Source organism: Cibotium barometz, chromosome 23 (genome assembly GCF_041138505.1).
Source record: "Cibotium barometz isolate CiBa-2024 chromosome 23, ASM4113850v1, whole genome shotgun sequence".
In the NCBI taxonomy this organism is placed as follows: Eukaryota; Viridiplantae; Streptophyta; class Polypodiopsida; order Cyatheales; family Cibotiaceae; genus Cibotium; species Cibotium barometz.
Window position 1 is genome coordinate 41,171,034 of NC_141068.1, and position 23,250 is coordinate 41,194,283.

Genomic DNA, 23,250 nt, shown 5'->3' on the forward strand with positions numbered 1-23,250 from the left:
GAAGTAGTCTAGAGAGTGAAAAATGCCCTGCTATGAGAAAGGGGGAAGAGAGAGCGTTTTGGAGGGAACGTGGGAGAGAGGGATAGTGGAAAGTGAAGGAGAATGTGCATTGAATGCATGGGAACTCGTTTTTGGGCCTCTATCACTTTAGAGACCTTACTTAATGATGGCTGCAGGCTGCAGCTATCCTTTTCTAAAAAAAAATAGGGGAAAAATTCATATACGTTTTAAATTTTTGAGTTTTAGTTGATTTTGAAAATTTAAAAAGAGCCTATTTAGCCTATTATTCTAAGTTTGACCACTACCTTCTAGGCTCTTACAAACCATTGGTTTCAGTCCACATGTAATCTCCCTATTTATCTATTTCTTAATCACCTCCATTAGGCAATGGCAAATTAAAGGGCCCAAAAAGACTCCATTGAGTTCCTAATGTATATAATAGCGGCATGGGGCATTCTCAAGGGAGGTTCTCTTGTGTAGAGCATTATGTCTACTCTCTTGCCATTTCAAGCTAGAGCCAAGTGCTGCTGGAGTGAAGTCATATCTCTTGGTGGTATGGGATACTAAGGTAAGATATGTGATACTTCATTGTATTTATGTGTGTACCCTTGGGCTCAGGGATGGTTGGGTGGATGAGAATATGCCTGGTTCACGCATGGTTATTAGCTAGAGAGATCTTTAGGGTTTTAACAAGTACACATGGAGAAGAGCCCCACTTGATTCCTGACCAGCTCCGAGTTAATCCTCAAACATACCTTCTTTTCTTTCGTCTGAGCACACAATCTCTCATTCATCCAATCAGGCACATTCTTCTTCCTCACCACGCTCTCGCCATCAACCACACCTAGATGCCGCTTCATCTCTCCTTCGCTATCGACCTCCCAATATCCCCATCTGTTTAGTGAATCTACTACCCCTTGATGCCACAAACTGGCCATCCCAGCCATGCAGCCACTGTCTCTCGTCGACCTCCCATTGACGTATGGTTGTATGCGATCAGCACGAGCGGAGTGAAAGTTGTACTACCCCACTAACCCACTCGCCTCACACATGGTCTCCTCCTCTCATCCTTGTCTTGAATTCCTAACAAGTCACACTCCTTTCAATCTTTCATGCGGTAATAATTATTGATGTACCAAGAATTAAAATAATTATAGAGGTTGACATAAATCCTATCTTAACAGGTACTATAGTTATAGCCTACAGGCGAGCTCCTTAACATATAGCCCTCGTATGCCTTTAGGACGACACGTTGCCCCCTCTCTCTTGCATTCAAATTTGTGCTTTCCTCTCTCACATACACAATCATCCACACACAGCGGTATAAAATTTAAATGCATCTCTTTGGAGCTATTTTCACACCCGCACTAGTGCGGTGTGTGGGAGCACTAGTGTTGGGTAGTGCACATTAGCACCACACAGAGTAGGTTCTCACGCAGGGTGCTATTTGGGACAAATGTCATCGTGTGTGCCGTTCAACACAATGCCAAAGGGACATATGCTCCTTTCCCACCCATGTTGAGAATGAGCAGTGAAGGGGTCGGTCGATCTCTTTACCTGACGTTTGCGTGAACTCTATGACCTCCTCCACACCCCAGTGCACCTAAACGCAGTTCCTACTTCATGGAAATAGCTTTTCTCTCTCTTACAAAATGGTGCATGCATCTCTCGGATCTGATCTCTCACAGACATAGAAACTAATGCATCTCTCTCACAACAGTGCATGCATCTTTGTCTCGCTGCCAAGATAGCAATCCAATCATCTCTCTATGTGTGGAACACACATTCATAGAGCGATCGGGTGATGAGAGGAGTGCATGTGATCCCTCCCTTATTGTTGGTCGACTAGTGCATCTGTTGAGTCTCGCATGCACATCCCTTTCAAGGAGGCCCCTATTATCCATTAGAGCAAGTTTGAGCTCATTTTGGGAGCCTCTAGGAATTTCACATGAGAATATTCCTTTAAAAATGGGGGCATGAAAAATTTTCAGCAAATCAACTCCAAATCTTGCATTTTCAGAACCTATTGTCTGAGAGCTTTCCGATGATATATATAGCATGATTGGGATTGGACATGGGAAGGGAAAGATTCCTTTCTTCTCCCAAAAGATTCAAAAGAAAGGAATCTTCTCGGTATCTTTTCCTTCCTATGTCCAACCCCCATCATGGTAGTAGGTTCTGAAAATGCAAACTCCGACAGATTTGGAGCTGATTTGCTGAAAATTTTCCATTCTCCCATTTTTAAAGGAATATTCTCATGTGAAATCCTTCGAGGCTCCCAAAATGACAAACTTTTCCTAATGGATAGATGTTTATGTGAGTTCTCCATGTTATCGCACCATGAATGATGCACGGAAATCTTGCAACATTGTGTGTGGGGAAGTGGAGAGAGAGTGCATGTTGCAATCTGATACACCAACATAAATCAAGCATGACCACACTATCCAGATTAAAGTTCTTTACACAACATCACGCATCTATAGTATGGAACTAAACACCACAAGTGGCATCCTGGTACCTGCATCCATCCACAACAAACAAGGTGAGAGATTATCATGTTAGAAATCTGGAACTATAGGTGTCAACAATGAAATGCCATAGTTTTTATCCATGTGTCCATGGGTTGAGAACACATGCCTCGAAATCTAATGCACATGCAAAAACCACTAAACCTATTGTGTGTGGTCCTAAGTACCATACACCTCCTCTAGATTTAGCTCCATGACCTTGGTATGTAAGTCTCAAACTTATCAGCATGTCATGATATCATAGGTATCCCAAGCATATAAAGGCAATGGCTAATGCTAAGATGTAGAGTGTTCATTATGGGGAAGGGTTGGCTATGATGATGGAAGGGCTACCCATAAGATTTGAGAGGGAGGTAAGCATCCCCTCTAGTGTTCTTAAATGGCCAACAGCCGTGTTGCCATAAAACCCAATAGTAGGTAGGATAATTATAGGATTCTTGTTGCACACCCATAAAAGAAACAGGCCCACCATTTGCTAGCTACAAACCCCATTGATGTCTGCACGCCAAATTATGGAGGGGAATTATAAGATAGGTAAATAGCAGTAGCTCGCCATTAGTTACCTTTAGGGTAATAAAAATTGCTGTTATAATTTTGACAAAGCAAGTAGGAATAACTCCTTTGGGTATATATTAATACAAGGGCAAAGCAAGGAGCCACCCCAAATGTTGGTATATAGTGGGTCCCCCCAAATTGTGTAAACCTTGACAGTTAAAGCACTAATAGGGTAATTTTTTCCTAAGGTGGGCTCACCTCAAGAAAGGTATATAACTCCACAAGGTATAAGAGCCACCCCAAATTTTGGAATAGGGAAGGTTCCCCTTTTATCATGTTTATATTGACGGATATATAGCACTTTTGCGAGCATTTTAATCATAACTTGGGTTTGCCCTAAGAAAGGTATGTACCGATAAAAAACACAAAGTAGATGTAGATAAATGCTATCATCATAAAATGGGTTTGCCCTAAGAAAGGTATGTACCGATAAAAAGCACAAAGTAGATGTAGATAAATGCTATCATCATAAAATGGGTAAGTCCATTCCCCACTTAAGCACCCTAATGGGAGTAATCTTAATCAATACAGCCAAGGGTTTCCATAATAGAGAGAGAGAGAGAGAGAGAGAGAGAGAGAGAGAGATGGGTACTTCAAAGCTAGGTTTGACCCACATGTATATATTCGATGGCTTGGCTCCATCACACACTGTGTGTGCGCGCTAAGGTAAGAAAGCTTATCGAAGCTTTCTTGGATGATTTGTGCATTCATTTATTGTGGAAAGAGCACCTAGCATGCCTAAAAAGGGTGTTTGAAAGGTGTCAATTTGATCACATATCTTTAAACCCTTATTGTGGAAAGAGCACCTAGCATGCCTAAAAAAGGTGTTTGAAAGGTGTCAATTTGATCACATATCTTTAAACCCTTACCAATGCCATTTTGCGGGTGAAACACGGAGTTATTCTTGGGCATATAGTGTCCAAAAATGGGATTTCCATGGATGAGAAAAAAATCAAGGTCATCTTGGAATTTACCCCACCAACAAACTACTAAGGGAGTCCATAGATTCATGGGACATGTTAGCTACTATTGTCGGTTTATTCTTTTCTATTATGCAGAAATAGCGCATCGTTTGTACAAGCTATTGATTGTATTTATATGAACCGAGGAGTATTAATAAGCTTATGATGCGCTGAAGCAAGCCTATACCAGTGCTCGAATCTTGCGAACACCTAACTGAGATCTCATCTTTCATGTACACATTGATGCCTTTAATGTTGTAATTAGATGTGTCCTAGTACAGCCAGGGAGCATGAATTGGACTTTTGCAAGTTGGAAACCAACTGGATGAAGTTGAAATCAATTACACCACAAGAGCGTGAAGGGTTAGCAATGGTTTATGCTATAAATAAATTTTGGCATTACCTTCTTGCTAACAAATATTTTCTATGTTGACTATCAAGCCTTGTTGCATATCTAGTAAACAAACCATGCTCCACGGGACAGATCACAAGGTAGTTGTTGATTCTTCTTTTGAGTTTGATTTTAAAGTGGTTGAAAGGCATGCCAAGAAACATATCATGGCAGATCATCTATCCCACATACCTGATGGCGAAGCACCAATCGGGGTTGATGATGAGTTATCGGATACCACACTATTCAAGGTTGAGGATATTTCAAAATGGAGTGAGAGAATCGTTAACTTTTTAGCTAATGGTTTTCTAGAAGGAAAGGAACTGAGAAAAGAATTAGTAAGAAAGTTGCTAAAAGAGAGTGCACCTTACCAACTTATTTTCGAAACTCTTTATAAACAAGGTAAGGATGACATATTAAGACACTACCCCAAGGAGGATGAATACTTATACATTATCGAATAAGCACAGCAAGGGGTAGCTGGTGGACACTTTGTAGGCAATGTTACAGCAGCAAAAATACTCCAATCGGGATATTGGTAGCCCACGCTCTTCAAAGATTGTGCACTATTTGTCAAGGGATGTGACGAGTGCCAACGTTGTATAAAGCCACATATAAGAAGGACATGATGGCACTCCATCCTATCAAATTTAACTAACCTTTTGAAAAATGGGGCTTAGATTTCATTGGTCCTATTAGTCTTGCTACACGTGGCACATATTATGTAACCAAATGGGATGAAGCAAGAGCTTCACGAAAAGCAGATGCCATGGCGGCTGCTAAGTTTCTCTATGAGAATATCATTACCCACTTTGGATATCCATTTGAACTAGTGAGTGATCAAGGTAAGCATTTCATCAACGTTGTAATCAAAAATCTCACTAACACATTCATGATTGCTCACCGTAAGTATTTTGATATTAACAAAGACTATTGAGGCTCGACACACTAACTGGGAGTCTAAGCTCATAGCCGCTTTATGGGCCTCTATCGCACATCATACAAAGTTGCAATATGCCATTTAAGATGGTGTATGGAATTGAGGCGGGAGTTCATGATCCCTAGCTTAAGGATAGCTGTAAGTGAAAAGCTTGATGGTAATGAATTGGTTGATCGGTTATTTGTTTTAGAATAACTTATGTAGGAAAGACAAATTGCAGTGCAAAACATGCTTAACAAAAAAGGACCAAACAAAAACTAGTCTGACCCAAAATCTCAAGGACAAGGAGATCGAGGTAGAAGATCTTGTACTTATATATGGGGTCCATCCCATGAAAAGAAAAAGCTTAAATATACTGGAAAGAGACCATTTAGGATTTGTGAAGTTACTCCAGAAGGTACTATACGTGTGTTGACTCTTGACGACGTTGAAATTGTTGGTTTCCCTAATGGTAGTAAGTTTAAAAAATACTATGGACCTCTTATCTAAGAATCCTTACGTGCTTCTCATGACAAGAAAGCCACCAAGGAAAGGGCCGCTCAAAAGAAGACCCAAGCACAAGAGGAGGCAAGGTAAAGGCTCCAAACTTCAACAACGTCGAGAAGAAAACCTCAGACCTACTGCATAAACTTATGCAGGAGAGGTAATCGACAACATGGAGGATCACATCCCAACTCTCAGAACACTCATTGAGTTTCCTAGCCCCTATGCGGTAAAGTGTTCTATAATGATATGCTTGACATGGGTGCTAGTGACAATCTACTCTCCTTTGCTACATGGAATCAATTGGATAAACCTCAACTTGAAAAGTCAAACATGAGAATAGAGCCTATAAGTGCCAAAAATACCAAAGCACTTAGTTTGCTTAGAACTATCATTCATGGTGATAGCGAGCACTTGGTTGTTGTTAGCTTTTTGGTCCTGCCTAGATGAACTTTAAAAGAACATGTCATTCTTAGACAGACCTAGATGATAGCGGCTCAATGCAAAATCGATTGGGCTATAAGGAGTGTCACACTTCACCACCACATGATTCTTTATCTTCAAGCTCAACATATGCGTCTACCTCCATACCAAACCAGCTACCACTAGGGCATCAACATAGAAAGTTGTAACCTACCCTTCAGTAGGTCCCTAAATCCTCTCCACTAGTTCTCAATCGCCAACCTACTAGTAAAAAACCTTGGAGGCCCCGTTGCAACAAAAATCAATCCAAACCACAGGTTACCTCTAGATGGATTCCAACTCTTCTTCTTAAAGCTCAAGGCATTTGGGTGCCGAAAAGGATGCACATGTCTATAGCCTCAACAGTCACAGAAACATCAATCTGCGGCCTCCACGGCCAATCAACAATCTTTGCCAACCCTATTGCTAGAGCAGATAAGGGAAATTAAATTGATATACCTCCATTACCAACATCCCACAAGATTTGGATTCCAAAAGCTATTTAAAATATGGCATGCCTCTTAAAAGAAAAGGAGACTATGATAAAGCCCCTAGTTTCCATGAGGCCTTCTTCAATGCCTACTCAGTCTCCCTTTTCAAAAGTACTTCAAGAGAACCCAATACTTCAAGAGAACCCAATACTTGAGCAAAGACCTACTACTCAACTACTTCTTGCATCAATGTTAACACCTCTCTAAGAACCCATAAGCTCCATCTGGTCTTATGAGAGCCCTTTACCACTATTAAACTTGAAAATTGACATGCCATAACAACTAACAAAGGGTGCTTCTAGCCAACAAACACTGATGGAGCACAATAGGAAGGGATGGTTACAAAAACACTATAATACCTTCTAGGAGGTTAAGGTATGATAGAAAGCAAGAGGGGTGACTTATGCTAATATCATTACTTTTACCCTCTATGTTTTGCTCCTCGACAAAGTTTATGTCTATATCAAGAGGAAGCTTGTTGGAAAAAGCTACCCTATGACAATATAGCTTGCACCAACATGTACAACAATACACATACTAAATATCCAACCAACCATTTTTTTTTCAAAAAAAAGGATAATGATAAAAAGCACATGTCAAAACAAAAGAATGAAGTAAGACTATGCTGGGACTATAGGCCGTGAGCATGGACTTTTCATGGACTGACACGAGTGACCCTATACTGGACTCGGATTGCCAAGAATGGTACTATCAAGGCCAGCTAAGTATTCTTCCTTTCCAAAACCACTCATGCTATTTTTATGCACCACTAGGGGAAAGATGTTGTGGAGCCACCTTTGTGGACCTGTTCTACCTACAATTCCATCCCCTTGTACCATGCTTTACATGTGTGCATTGCATGTGGTACGCAACGTCCTACTTATGTTGACACTATAGAACTTATTTTAGGTGTTATGGGACAGGATTATCGCAGTCCATGGTAGGAAATACACCATAACGATATGATCACGTGAGTGTATATTACCCAGTGAGAGGACCCTATCAAAATAGAACTGCACAGGAACAGTTTGTAGAGTAGGGGAAGAGGGGAAGAAATTATGAACTTACGTCATCATTTAAATATTGTAGTAATGTTTCCGACTCCTTTTCACTTCTGGAGCATGGTGGGTAATTTCCTAGACAACTTAGCTCACAATAGCTACTTAGCTCACTTACCCATAGTACCCATGCCATATCACAGTGAGGATTTCCTCATACCATTGCCTAGTATACTAGAGGTCACAGATATATATGAAGCAAAGAGGGGAAAAATCAACCTAGTGACGTCAAATCAAAGCATGCTTATGAACTATGGTTATCTAACAAAATGAGCTTGCTAGATGATTTTGATTTATAGGTTCTTAAGGTGCAGTCATGTAGTCTAGATCCAGATTTACAACTTGCAACATGGACGTGCAACCTCAATATGGACTGGATTTTTCCACTTGCTCAGGTGTATCCTAACTTACTCTCAACTTTGAAACTTTTCTTACATATCATTACATGCATTCATAGAACTAAAAGACCTTATGATTGGGTAAAATTTTCTTTCGAAGTCCCATGTAGGAAAAATTTAAGGCCATATTCTTTCTTAGATTTAGTATTGTTCTTACTTGCCCACATGACTGACCTTAAATTATGCCGATGGAATATGTGAAGTACTCCCACTCAAATTTTAGTGACCTTTAGCTCAGTTGTATAGGTGAAAAAATAAACGCAAAGAAGAAGAAGAAGAAGAAACCAATAATTTAAAAAAAATAAAAATAAAAATAAAAACACTAAAATACCAAGAAGATAACATCTTCAAGCAAACAATCAGCAGTCTTCCCTGTTGCCTCGACATCATTTCAGCAACAAATTTAAGATCAAATACGGAGACTTAGGAGCACATTAAGAACAAAATAACAATGCTCTTGTCACCCCTCTGGAAGTGAGAAATGAGTGCACAAGAAGCTGTTGCTTGCAAATCATAACCTAGATGACCTATAAAATAAAATAAAAAAGGGGTCAAAATCTACAAATTCACGGAATTCCATCTCACAGAATTACAATTCAAGGAGTTCCATCTCACGGCTAAAGAACTTGCACTTTCAGGATTTAAGCCTCATCACGAATACGCCATATCACGCAATAGCCATTTATATTTGTTAAGCTTATTGCTTACTATTCTTTTGGCTCAATTAATGTAGCAACTGCTCCATGAGTATGTATCCATACTGATGCACTAGCGAACATTTGCACCAAAGCCTCACCATCGACAACTTCCAGGTACATCTCTGGATGGGGGGGCCATGGTGGGCGAAAGCCTGGTCAATGGTACAACCCATCACCTGGAATTTTCCTTCAAATTACAAACCTCTCCAAATGACGCCACCATCTTCACAAATCAATGATCTTCAATCCTTAGTGAAGATATCTATATTAGCATCGCAAGTCGACGTAATTCTTTCAATCCTCACCAACAAGTGGCTACTTCAACACAGAGCAGTTCAATAAGAGTCTATATGACTCAATTCTTGTACTTCATGAAATATGCTTCTAAGAGCACTTAAATATGCATAAAAACATAAAAGCACATGGGCAGAAGAAGACAGGATCATGTCTTACTCAACAACATTTGACAAGAATCTTGCCACACAAAGGGACATCATCACAAGCCAATTACTTTAAATGATGATGTCGCTTCAATGAATCAAATAAGCAACAGAGAATCACCATCTCGTTCTGATGATTAAGTCTATGTTCTTCCGGATCCTTCTCACTCTTCTCTCCCATTATTAACATCTCTTAGTGTCCCCACTAACAAAAATCACATGTAACTTTATCGATGATTGCCAAAAACAAAGTGGGCCAAAAACAAAAAAAAAAGTTTTCTTACCCTCAACTTTGTCATTGTCACCATTATTGTTAGCATTGTTGCTTGATACACTTGAGTTACCTTGTGATCGTGTATTTTGTTGTCGCATTGACACACCAAGCATCGAATGTAATTTTGATTGCTTTGTATCCTTCTTTGGACGCCCCATTACCTGTATAATTTATAAAAATAAAGTAAAATTGATTAGTATGTGTGTGTGAGAGAGATTACCATGATCAATTAATCTGGAAGCCATGATCAGCAGTGCTAGTTGGTGTAACATAATCATTCTCCTATGTGCGAACGGAACTACAAATGAAGGAATTTACCAGCAAGGTTGAGACTTCAACAATGCTGGACTTCTTTTCGCTCAGCAAGACAGCTCCGTGACCCGTGTATCTTTCCCACTTGACAGAGTATGAACTCAGAACAACAATCGCACACACACAAAATATGATGAAGGCGATTTGTGGTGCTGCTAGAGGTGGTGACTGGGAAAGAAGCCGGTGGCACCTGAGGTGTTCGGGGATGATAGGATGAAGGCGATTTGTTTATGCAGAGACCACACCCAGACTTCTTAGCTTTGGAGTGGTGCTACTAGAGCTAGTGACCGGGAAGAAGCCATTGGCGCCAAAGGTGTTCGGGGGCAACACGGACATCGTGAGGTGGTTGCACAACAGGTTGTCAGAGCCTGGAGGCCGTTACAGAGGTGTTAGACCGGTCACCCGGGGCTCGCAACTCGCCAGCAAAAGCCCACGTTTCATAGCACTCAACGAGTCAGCAGAGCCAGCCTTGAGATTTTGAGAAAGCATGTAGCATTACAAGCGAGTCGCGACTCTAGTCTTTGGGTTTGGGCTATGCACTATGCATCACTGAGCACCGAGTCAGAAACACTGAAGTGGGCATTGGCCCCTAGAAGGCTAGAGGCTAGCCGCTGGGAGTGGGAAGAACGCTGTTGCGCTAGAACTTGGAGGCCGCTGGAGCCTGGGAATGGGAAGAGCATTACTGCGCTACTAGCTAGAACTTGGAGGCCGCTGTTATAGACTGAAAAAAGCACCAATTTTTTCATCAAAATTCTAATTAGTAATTTAGTATTAAGTATACTGCTGCCTGAGCTATCTAATTCTGTCAGACTCCAGAGTCCACACTCCAAAGGACTGCAGCTGCCCACCCCGCCGAACGGGTTAAATTCTAACTTTTAAGGCCTTGGCCCTTAAGGTTTAGAAGTTAGGCTATTACAAATTACAATAATCAATTTACCAACCTTAATGTATTATAATATATATATATAAATAATAATACTATAATTTTCTATAGAATGGCAAATTTATGTATTACCCTTCTATTCATAATTTAAAAAAACACCTTGTCCTTCCTTTTTGAAGGGTATTTTTAGTTTTGATGTTTTATTTGAAGGTCATGTTCCCTTTGTGAAGGGTTAGACCGAAGGGTAGTTCAACCTTCAAAATCGAGGACTGCTTCATTTTACTTATTCTTTTTTTTAATGCAAAGAAATTTAAATTAAGTATCAAAAAAGATACAACACCCTAAGGTGAACACTGGAGCTTATGGACTTTCCTAAGCAGTAGATCCATAGTAGCTTTAATCTTCCCTCTCTCCCTAGTCCTTGCTAATACAAGACCTTCTACCACTAGATTCCTTGCTCTCCCTATGGAGCTATAGTCACAGCTGGGACCCCTGTGTAGTATAGCATTCCTAGATTCCCATATCCTGCTTAGTATCAAGCCTCTCAGTGTTTGCCACACTTGATATATGGCAGGGTTCATCCTGCCCTTGCATCCAATGACTGCTTGCTTCCAGTTGACCTTGTCAAGCACTCCACAGTCACTGAGGATTCTGCTGACTGCTGCCCACACAGGGTACACCTCCTTGCACTCCCAAAAGGCATGCCTCATAGATTCCTTATGGGTTTTGCACCTGGGACAGTAAGGGTTCCCCTGGCTCCACTTGCTGGTTATGCCCCTAACTGGTAGTTTCCTATTCAATATTCTCCACAGGAGTAGGTCCAATCTGTCTGAGCCTGTAGAGCCCCATGTCTGCCTGGCTCTCTGCCTGCAATAATCCACTGTCAGAGTGCAGTTTTCCTTCTTCCAGGCAACAGCTATTCTCATAGCCCATTTCTGTCTAGACACCTTGGGTCTTATGCTTGGGAGGGACCAATACTTGAAGCTAACCCTTGTGGTCACCATTGGGGAGGTGGGCCATTCCCTCCTGATATTGCTCAGTACATGAAGCATCAGTCTTTGCTCTACATTGTTAAGTGCATTCCATCTACCAGCAGGGATCAGCCATTGTTTAGTAGTGGAGCACCAGATGTCCTTGAACTTTGCCAAACCCTTTGCTTCCAGCCTTTTTGCTACTCTGGGGTTAGCTTCCACTGCTGGGACACCATTTTGCATTGCATCTTTGCAAAGCCATATGCTCTGCTCAAGGGATGAGTCAAATCGGGAACCCATCCATACTGCCTCCTTAGTTGTTGCTTTCCAGCTATTTACTAGCTTCATGGTAAGGGAGGAGTTCCAGCCCTTTAGCTTGTCAGGGTGCATTAGCTTATCAATCCAGCTTGTATTGAGCCATTGGGAGCCTTTAAGTGAGGCCTGCTCAATTCTCCACTTAATGATCTGTGCCCAAGGTTGTGGGCTGTCCAGTTTGGGGATCCATTTGTTAAGCAGGCCTTGAGCCTTAGCTATGATATCAGGGATCCCCCAGCCCCCTTCCTCCCTAGGAGAGCAGATTTGCTCCCATGAAATAAAGGACCATGACCTCTTATCTGCAAAACTCCAGAGGAATTCTCTGAACTGCATTGCAAGCTTGTTCCAGTCATTACCTGAGAACTTCAGTAGTGTGGCAACATACACAGGAAGTGCCATGAGGATGTGCCTTAGTGCAATGATTCTGCCAGCCAAGCTGAGTCTTAAATGGGCCCTGGCTTTGATTTTCCCTCTGATTCTATCACTAAACCAGGTAAAACATTGGTGGGGAGTCAGCCCCAGCCCTATAGGGCAGCCCAAATATCTGATAATCTTCCCAGGACCCAAGTCCTTCAGCCCCAAGGAGGCCAAACAGTCAGCCCTATCAGAGAAGCTCAGTTTAACACTCTGTTTTGTGAGGGGCAATTTTGGAGCCTGACACAGCATAGAAGTTGTCATACATTTGCATCAATCCCTTGATAGATTCTTCACTGCACTGCACTATGTTGCAATTGTCATCTGCAAAGAGTTGAGTGGAGAAGGGTTGACCTTGGGGCAGCATCAGAGGCTTCAAGGTACCCTTCTGGATCAGTTTGTCTACATTTCTCAACAGAGGGTCAGTTGCTAGGGCAAAGAGCAGGGGGGCCAATGGGCACCCTTGTCTCACAGATCTTGCTAGTTTAAAGCCCTCAGACACATACCCATTGATTTGAATCTGTGCACATGCATTGCTGAAAAGTGTCCTGACCATTCCAAGAAACTGCATGCCAAAGCCCATTTTCTCCACAACTGCTAGTAGGTATTCCCAGCCTACCCTGTCATAAGCCTTCTCTAAATCCATATTGATCATTACATGTTCAACCCCTTGATCAGAAGCCCACTCCATGGCTGTGATTACATTTAGGATGGCTTCATGGATACTCCTCCCCTGAACAAACCCAAACTGCATAGGGTGAACTACTCTAGCCACAGTGGCTTTAATCCTGTATGCCATGGCTTTAGCCATAACCTTGTAAACTGAGTTGAGCATGGTCAAGGGCCTGTAGTTTTTTATCTCCAACCTGTCACCTCCCTTGGGTATCAGCTTGATCAGCCCTGTGTTAATGTCCTGCGGGATATCACCATTAGCTCTGAATGCATTAAGCAGGTCACACAGATCATCCTTAGCATACTTGATAAGCTCTTGGAGGACTTCTGCCTGGATACCATCAGGACCAGGAGCTTTCTCCTTTTTCATAGAGAGGACTACATGCTCCACCTCATATGAAGAGAAAGGTCTGCCAAGTAAAGCTTGGGTTGCCACAGGGATAGTGCTTTCCACTGGCTCCAAGAACTCCTGGAGTTTGGCCATATAGCTGTCCTCAATACATAAAGGTGAGCCCACAATATTAGAGAGGGTCTGGACAAAGAGTTTATTCACACTTTTTTCATCTGTAACTGTGGTCCCATCTGGGCCTCTGACTGCAGCTATAAACTCATTGTCCTTCTTGGCTCTAAGTGTTTTGAAAAATACCCTAGATGGAGTGTCACCTGTTTTGAGCCAATACAAGCCTGTCTGTACTCTTGCTGCATCTGCCCTTTCCATTTCAATGGCCTTAGCTTTATCCTCAAGAGTGTGGAGCAGCGTATTGAGAATGGAATCATCTGAGTTGTGACCACAAGCAAGTCTTATCTTCTCAAGTGCAGACTCTAGCCCCATTGAGTCTGCTCTCCTTTTCTTGGCTCTTGTCTTGCCCGTCTTTTTGGCCAGGTTGATTACTGCCTCCATCCCTTTCTGCCATCTGACAATGGGGTTTGGAACACCAGATACTGCTTGCAGCCAAGCTTTTTCCATCTCCTCACAAAAGGCTACATCCTTCAAGAATGAAACATTGAACTTAAAGGGTGGGGGTCCTTTGCTGACTTTCCTGTCTATTTTACATTTGAGGCTTATGGATACTGGAGTGTGGTCAGAAACTGTGTGGGAGTGTAGCAGCTTCCCCTTAATTTCATGATGGGTCCACGACCCTTGCTCAGAGAGGTACACTCTATCCAATCTTCTTGCAATGAGTCTCTGCAAGGTGTGCCTATTGTTCCATGTTGGGAGCATGCATGGTTCACAACCTTTCAATTCTGCAACATCTCTGATGTCAAACTTCCTGGCCCAATTATCCCACTGGGGGGATGGAGCATCAACTGCTGGTTCAAAGTTCCAGTCACCTGCAAAGCAAATGGGGACATCCCAGTCCAGCTGGTAAAGCAAATCCCACACCAGTCTTCGCTCTGGTTCAGAATTGGGTGCATACACATTAATGAGACCAATCACTTCACCTTCCACATGGACCTTACAAGCAATCATTCTACCACAGGGGGGCCTGATTACCTCCTTAACTCTATGTCTCCTGTTCACTAGTGTCATACAGTCCCCAGTACCTCTGTCTGAGGTACTTACCATACATTCAAACTGCTTCATGTTAAACAGCGTGGAGCCTGTCTTGGTTTCCTGTAGGAACAAAAAATCAGGCTTCTCCTGACTGAGCAAGTGCCTGACATAGCCTTGCCTGGCTGGGCTACACATACCCCTTACATTCCAGGAGATTAGTTTTAAGGGTCTTGAGTACATATTATCCATCAGCAAGATTGATAGTAACCTCATCCTCTTGACTATCCAAGAGTACAGCAAACTCCCTAGACCTATTCCGAGCTGCCTTTTTAATGCTGCCCTTGAGCCTGATTCTATTGGAGGTGTCATGAAGGGCTTTGCCTGTGCTGCTACTGCCTGCCTTAGTGGTTGTTTTCTTTTGTTTGGCTTGCTGCCAGCCATCATTTTGCCGCGTCTCCAACATCTCCATATCCTGGTTTGTAGCAGTGACTTTACCCTTGCCTTTGTCTTGAGGAGCTGCTGGAGGAGGGACCTGAGCGCTCCCTTCTTTAGATTGCCTGTGCCGGCTGCCTGCACACGTGCGTGTGCTTCCAAAACGTGAGCATGGCACGCCTCTTGGAAGGTAGCAGCGAGCTGCTATTGTCGGTGATGGGGACGATTGCCGTGCTGAAGGCGTTCGTTCCCACGCAGCTGAGGAGTATGCTGGCGGAGCACGCGGTTCTTGGGCAGCAGCAGGCGCACGCGCGTGGAGGTGCACAGGGACGTAGCTTCAGCGGCAACTTGCTCTACGATGACGATGACATTGAGGCATACGTGGGCTCACTCAAGCACATGATGCTGCAGACCGACTCGCTGCGCGTGCACCGCTGCGACGACCACAACGGCCTCACCTTCACGCTCTCGCCGCGCCAGAGCATCGAAGACACGTTCGCGGGCGCGCGCGTGCTTTGGACGCACCACTCGGAGTCCAAACCCGCGGGCGGGGCCGGAGACTTTTGGGACCGCTCCGCCCGCCAGTCGTCCGAGGCCAAAAGCTTCGTCCTGGAGATGCACACATCCGACCGCCGCCGCGTCTTGCCCGCCTACTTCGCCCACATCGCGTCCGTCGCCCGAGAGATCGAGCACCCAACGGAAGCTTTACACCAACGACGACGGCGGCTACTGGGACGAGGTTGATTTCACTTCCACCTTCCGCACGCTCGCCCTCTCCCCTGACCACAAGGACCACATAATGGCCGACCTGAGGGCCTTCGCTGAAGGAGAGGCCTTCTATCACAGTGTTGGGCGCGCCTGGAAACGTGGCTGCCTTCTCTATGGCCCCCCCGGCACTGGCAAGTCCAGCATGATCGCCGCCATGGCCAACTTCCTCAACTATGACATTTATAATCTCGAGCTCACAAGCGTTTCTAATAATTCCCAGCTCAAATCCCTTCTCATCAACACATCCAGAAAGTCCATCATCGTCATCGAGGACATTGATTGTTCTCTCGATTTCTCACTAGACAGAGCCAGCCCCAAGAGAGCTGCTGATGATCCCGGGCCTCCCATTAATGCTGCTGCAGAGAAAAGCAATGCTAGCAAGGTGACCCTGTCGGGGCTCTTGAACTTCACGGACGGGCTATGGTCGTGCTGTGGGGAAGAGTTTTTCACCACGAATCACAAGGACAAACTGGACCCTGCGTTGCTGAGGTCGGGGAGGATGGATTTCCTGCATTCAAGGTGCTTGCATCCAATCACCTTGGCCTGCAAGATGACCACGAGCTGTTCCCGGAAGTGGAGAGGTACATGCGGGACAGCCAAGTCACACCCGCCCAGGTCGTGGAGCTTCTCATCAGCAACAAGAACCGCGGCCCTCGAGCCCTTGAATGGGTCCTCACGTCCTTGAAAGCATCGTCCGCATCCAACAGAAGCTGCAATCCTTCATCTCAAGAATCGCTTGGTTCCGCTTCCATTAAGAAGAGCAGTAAAGTGAAAAGACTCCTTAAAAGGTTCTCGATTTCTACTTTTTAATTTCCTAGTAGGCGAGTTATTTGGCCAAATGCACACACCAACAATCAAGCATAAGATCACCAAGTCATCTCTGCAAGGGTTATATGGCCAAATGTGTTACCGGGATGGCTTATGGATGAGGGCAAGCTACCAAGCGGATGGAATGGCTTATGCAACACCAAGTGGATGGGATGGCTTACATAACTAAACTAAGATGATTTACTTTGAACATCCAAGCTACATTTAGCTTCCTGGTGGGGTGGCCTCTAGTTGTGCTCCCCCAAAAAAGAAGAAATGAGCATCTAGAAAGGTGCTTCCTCTACTTCTTACTTTACACAAAGCACTTTAAAGGTTGAGAAGTTCTTTCCCCTTTCTTTTCCTTGGAATAACATAGAGTGATTGGGTGCTCTTGAGTACTTAAAATGTAATGGTTATGAGCCTCCATACCTTTAAGCTAATATACAAGTATTTCTTTAAAAATTATGTGTATGCCGAGTTTTCTATAAAAGTTTGTGCGCTTGGTTTTCACATTTGGGCGATGGGCACTGAATATTTAGATTTAAAATCATGGCTTTAGCCATATTAGCACTACTTCAACAACATCCTAACTAGGCTTGTGAGCTTGTATCTCAAAGCACTATAGATTATTTTCTTTTGAACCTATAGAAGCAGCCTAGGTCAACCTCATGGATAATCTTGCTTCTGCTAGGTGCAACCTTGACACCAAATGGTCGAAACACATGCACTAGTGTCTTGTTTTAGTCTTATTGCCTCCATACTTGTCAATGATAACTAATTCTAGAGTATAGCTCTTCATAAAAATTTTTGGTGGAGAAGCTGCTGCAACACATGAAGAGGTTCATATATGGGTGGCGCCCCACACACTCTTACACTTCTTTACAAGGCCAATTACAGTTGAGTAGGGGTTCTCCCATGTCACTTAATATAGATACCCAGGGTTTAATCTTCATCTTTAAGGGGTCTTGATTCCTATTATCTATCCAATTCTTTTATCAATCGGTCAAAAATAAAAGTAATCAGTCTTTTTGTTCATCCATTCGACTAATTTTCCAACTTCTCCATCATTGCTTCCATCATCAATGCCTTTACATCCTCTTGCCTTTACTCGAGCTTTGCCCATTTATTGAATTGCTTGGATCATAGAGATTTTCCAAGTGGGGCCTCATTGTTTAGCCCCCTTTTCTCTTCCCACCTTAGCTTTTTTTGAAAAGGAGCATATTAGGTTGGAGTTAAAGTAAAAGTTGTAACAAAATAGATTTTTTATTGAGAAGCCTAACTTGCATCAAGTAAACTATTCCACATCACGAGTGTAGGGGTAAATGGTGTGTGCACACACAAGAAACAAAACGTGCCATAACTAAGATAGAATGAGTGCAAGAAAAGAAGAAACTAAACTATATTGATCTTCTTCTTTTTACAAGAGTGAGAACCAAGATAGAATGAGTGCAAGAAAACAAGAAAAAAAACTAAACTATATTGGTCTTCTTTTTACAAGAGTGAGGGCCCTTCCCATACAACATGGCATGGCCCTAGGTCCCATTCACACATGACACTAGCACAAGCCTTCTTTCCACAATGTGAGACCCATCTACATGTACCCCGGGTCCTAAAATTTCACTGCCTCAACCACCATGAATTCACAAGAGAGTTCATGCATTCAGATTTAAATGTTACATACCAAGTACATAAGGTAACCACATCGACCATACAACACCAAGGTGAGAGGAGATGTACAACTAAGAGAGAGAGAGAGAGAGAGAGAGAGAGAGAGAGAGGGAGAGAGGGAGAGAGGAGAGAGGAGAGAGGAGGAAGGACCACATTGACCTAGATAAAGAGAAAGAGAGATAGGAAAGGACCACACTATCTTGAAGAGAGAGAGAGAGAGAGAGAGAGAGAGAGAGAGAGAGAGAGAGAGAGAGAGAGAGAGAGAAAAGGACCACATTGATCTAGGGAAAGAGAGAGAGAGGAAAAGGGCCAGACTCTCCAAGATAGAGGACCTATGAGGAAATGCATGGATATAAATGTGGACACATAGAGAGGGAGAGGGAGAGGAAAGGACCACATTGACCGAGAGAGAGAGAGAGAGAGAGAGAGAGAAAAAAGGGCCACACTGTTCAAGATAGAGGACCTATGAGGAAATGCATGATCAATACAAATATGGACACATAACCTACCTAAACATGAATAGGTTACAAAAGCATGTCATGGAGCAGGATTGAGAGGTTTTCCCTTTAAAAAGAGATTTAATCCATTATTTGTTGGAGCCCATGGCAGATCTTGTAAATCAATGTGGTCGCATCAACTCACCGCCATGGATGGTCTCATTTACACATATATGGAGGTGGTGCGCACCGAGTGGGACCACATACTCACTGACAGGAGAAAGGCATGTGAGCTTGTCCCTGAATGTATCTATTCATGCTTCGAAGTGACTGTCCTTTGATTGGCTAGAAGAAAGTTTCTTGCAGAAGGCCTCTCAGATGCAAGATTAACTTGCAAAGGTCTTCCTTTAACCTCCACTCCATCAATTTTGATGATGGCATGACAAAACCAGAGCTCCATGATCTTCTTGACTCCCAATCATAAGCCTCCAACACTTCTCCATACTCCATCAATTTTGATGATGGCATGACAAAACCAGAGCTCCATGATCTTCTTGACTCCCAATCATAAGCCTCCAACACTTTTCCATACTCTCTAAGAGGTTTCCTAGGGCAACAAATAACTCATGAAGTTGTCTTCAAAGCGAGAGAAAGGGCCTTCACACGTGGACCGATAAGGAAGCTGACTCTAAGTTTTCAGCCTTAACATTCCCTATCGTCAAACTTTTGCATTGCAAAATTGGCATCATCCATGGAGCTCATAGTTACAAAACCAAGGCCCTTGCTTCTTCTAGTATATCTGCCTTAAATGACCTCTACAACCTCCAATGTGACGGCTTCTTGGAAGAGCTCTGCGACCTCTAGCTGTTGCGGGAGGATAGCTTGAGGGCAATGATTCCCCTCCTACAACAGCAGCTCCTTCTTCATCTTCTTCTCCTCCGTCTTCTTCTACTTCTTCTTCGCTAGTGTCTTCTGCATTGGATGGCTATCGATTTCACCTGTGGTTAGCTCCACCCAAGTTGTGGCCATGAGTAGCCTACTACGATGTGCAAGAAATGGAGAGGAAGACAAGACGACAAAGACCTCGAGTTTAGGAAGGAGAAGTTCCTCGGGCAGGTTGCTTGCTTGCAGATGAGAGCTTCTGGCCGAGTCGATGCAGCCACATTTTGTGTCGTGCTACTGTTGATTTTGGCAAGAGAGCTGTCAATGGTGGTGGGAAGAGAAATGGAAGAAATGCACAAAAACGCCATGGCCATAAACTCCCCCCGTGCCAGTATACTAGAGAGAGAGAGAGAGAGAGAGACAGCAGCAGAAGCTTGAAACTGGAGGGGGAAGGGCGCCCCTTCCCCAGCAAAACCGCCAAACTTACATGTGTGCGCACATATGTGAAACAAGAAGTACCATAACCAAGATAGAACGAGTGCAAAAAACAAGAAACTAAATTGTATTGATCTTCTTCTTGTTACAAGAGTCATTTGCACATGACACAGTAGCACAAGCCTCTTTTCACATGTGAGACCCTTCTACAATGAGCTAACAAAAAGAGATGTCCCAACAACCTTTTAGTCTGTCATATAGGAAATGCATCATTGAGACTAGAGAAATCTGCTCCAATAGCAATTTTTCCTACGTCTCCAAGTTGTCTTCCTCTTGGTATAGCTTGCTCTCTCTTCTTAGCATCCAGCTCGCCAAGCACTCGATCATATTCATCCTTGGCCTTCCTCTTCTTAAGGCACTATTGTTGGGAGTAAGGTCGTCTCTAATGATTTTACCAGACTTCAAGTGCATGAGAATATGATTTGATAGGCTAAATCACTACCACAAATGAATTTTTATAGGATTCTGTCGATCTGAATTTTTAGGCCGTGAGACTACAGATAACAGTTCATGCCATGAGATAGCAAGGAATGATTCCCGTCGTGAACTATTTCTTGCACTTTCATGTGTTCAAAAGTCACTTCGAATTTAAGGTCTATGTTGTCCTGATTTGAGTTGGTTGGTCTCAATTTGCGTAATAGAGGCACTTTCCTAACTTTAACCTGACAATCCTTAGTTCATGAATTAGATCCATCACACTAACAGTTCACCCCATGAAACCGCCAGAAGTCAGTTCATGTTGTGAAGTAGTAAGCAAGGGTTCATGCCTTGAAACCAGGAATATCTCATGTCGTGAAGCATTGAATAGTTCACGTCGTGAAAAGGCAAGTGGTTCATGTCGTGAAATCAAAATGGTTCACGCCCTGAAAAGGTATATACGTTGTGAACTACTTTATACAAATTCACGGGATAAGATTTTGTAGGATCCGTTGTGTCAGAGGTGTCAGGATAAGGTACCCTATTTTTAGCAAGGCAATGTTTGCTAGACATGTAGGCATTATAGTGTGCACTTTGGAGCACAGACATTTCCAGGTTTGAAGCAATGGCCTCATATAAGCCTATGTCTTTAGCATATCCATGAGCAACCCTCATACTTGAATGCTTTGTCTTTGATAAATTCACAGAAGGAACAAATCTTGTGTCCTTATGTTGTTGCATGAATGACCCTCTCCATTGTGAAACCCGTATATCCCACCATGCCAACCATCATGTCTAAAGGGTAGACAACTCACCATCTTTTACATGCATAGGTGTCCACCACTTCTTTAAAGCATCTTCACAAATCTTTGCACTAGCATCCGATGTCGCTCTCTTCTAGTTTCTACACAACTTCTTATGCTCTTCTTGAAAAGGAGGCCTAATGCATTTCCTTGTATGGTCTATCATGCTCATTTCCCAATGAAAACCACATGTCCTCTCTTTACCCTACATCACATTATTAGGTCCACCATTATATACTGTTCTAACTGCAAGCCAATTTGCACCTACTCCATCTGCCATGAAGCCTCTAAATTATGGCAAAGGGAATCCATTTTTTAATATTTGATCATTAATGAGCTGCCAGAACTTTATATGTGCACCAGTGTCTTTGAGCTTAAATTCACATGTAGCAATTGTGAGAATCTATTTGATGAAAGGGTATGGTAGACCATCCCTTAACCCAGTGGAGATGGTCAAAGTGCAACCATTGTTTCCCCAAGCTACCACCGGCCTCATTATATTCACTAAGTCAAGCCCTGAACCTAGATGAACAGTAGACATCTTGAAGACATGAGGTTGTTGATCATCTGAGAGCTGTCCAGGAAAAAGGATACTCTGTAGAAATGGATATCTGCACCGCCGTTTCAAATCCAGCAATGAATGAAGCCCATAATCCACTCCTTCTAATCCATATCTAGCTAAACTGCACGGATCTTTGAATCGTCCTTCTTTGTGACAATGGTGTGATTGTGTCAAGAACCTACTGAACACCAAGCTCATCCAACTCCTTAATTGCTTCCTCTTTACCAACAATCAACATGTCCATGACAATATCTTTGGCCACACCAACTTTAATATTTTTGCAAGACATGAAAGGGTTCTTTCTTGCACGGTCTGATACCATTTTATCTACTTTCTTTTTTTTAACATCGACTGCTCCCCTTATCAACAGGATGCTCATGAACTCCCACATGCACTGCACATCTTGAAGTATGTTCACACGATCATGCAAAATGCAGTAGTAAATGAAAGCTTTACATTGTGCAACACAGATTGGTATCTCACAACAATGAATGCATACCATGTTTTTCTCAATTTTCCTTTCCATTGCATAGTTTTGTCCAATCGATATAAGGACAATCCAAATTGCAACACCTCAAGTAGCCCGCACACCTACTTATTAAAACCAATCCATTTGAAAGAGTCTTGCAGGCTTGTAGAGTATAACGTCCAGACATGACCATCAGACTTTTGATCCATCCCAAACATTGAAGACCCCAGAGGAGATGGCGGAATCTCAAACACAATGTAGCCATTATAGTGTCAGGGCAACTCTGAAACTTGCTCTATAGTGGTGGCACTCAGGAAAGCAACATGGAATGAACTATTAAGTGGGAGCTTTTCAAGCAAGCTGATCACACTTATAGTGTCCCTCAATTTGGCAGAAGGTGTAGCCTCTTGTGTCGTTACTATAGAGAACACACCACCATACTTTGGCTCCACCTTGAATCCGAATTCTCTGGCTTCTAGCTCGTGGTCGATGAATGATCCCTTCATCTTGAAGTGTCTCCTCTTGGAGGGTGGTTGTAAGATGAGGTTATCTAGTTTTGTTTAGTGGGTGCCCTTGGCTTTAGCTTGAAAACAAGCATTTTTTCAAGAAGAATAGCCAATCATCTCTCCTAGTTAGCCAAGGAGTTTCACTTCAAGGTCTTCTAATGAAATATCATATTGATTTATGGAGTAATTTTTGAGGTGTTCTACTATTTTCTATATTATTTAAAAGGCATTAGAATTATTTAAAAACATAATATTTTGTCCT

At 42.9% G+C, this 23,250-nt stretch overlaps 1 protein-coding gene and 1 pseudogene across 1 annotated transcript; one reads left to right on the top strand and one right to left on the bottom strand.

The window, feature by feature from the left end:
• Positions 1–10,531: 10,531 nt before the first annotated feature.
• On the bottom strand, positions 10,532–12,560 carry LOC147625947 (uncharacterized). Its single transcript, XM_086817766.1, has 2 exons — positions 11,312–12,560; positions 10,532–10,713 (listed from the first exon to the last, which is right to left on the bottom strand). The coding sequence occupies exons 1-2, from the start codon at positions 12,558–12,560 to the stop codon at positions 10,532–10,534; spliced, it is 1,431 nt and encodes a 476-aa protein (XP_086673892.1).
• A 2,785-nt stretch (positions 12,561–15,345) lies between these two features.
• Positions 15,346–17,183, top strand: LOC147625948 (AAA-ATPase At4g30250-like; annotated as a pseudogene).
• Positions 17,184–23,250: the final 6,067 nt, after the last annotated feature.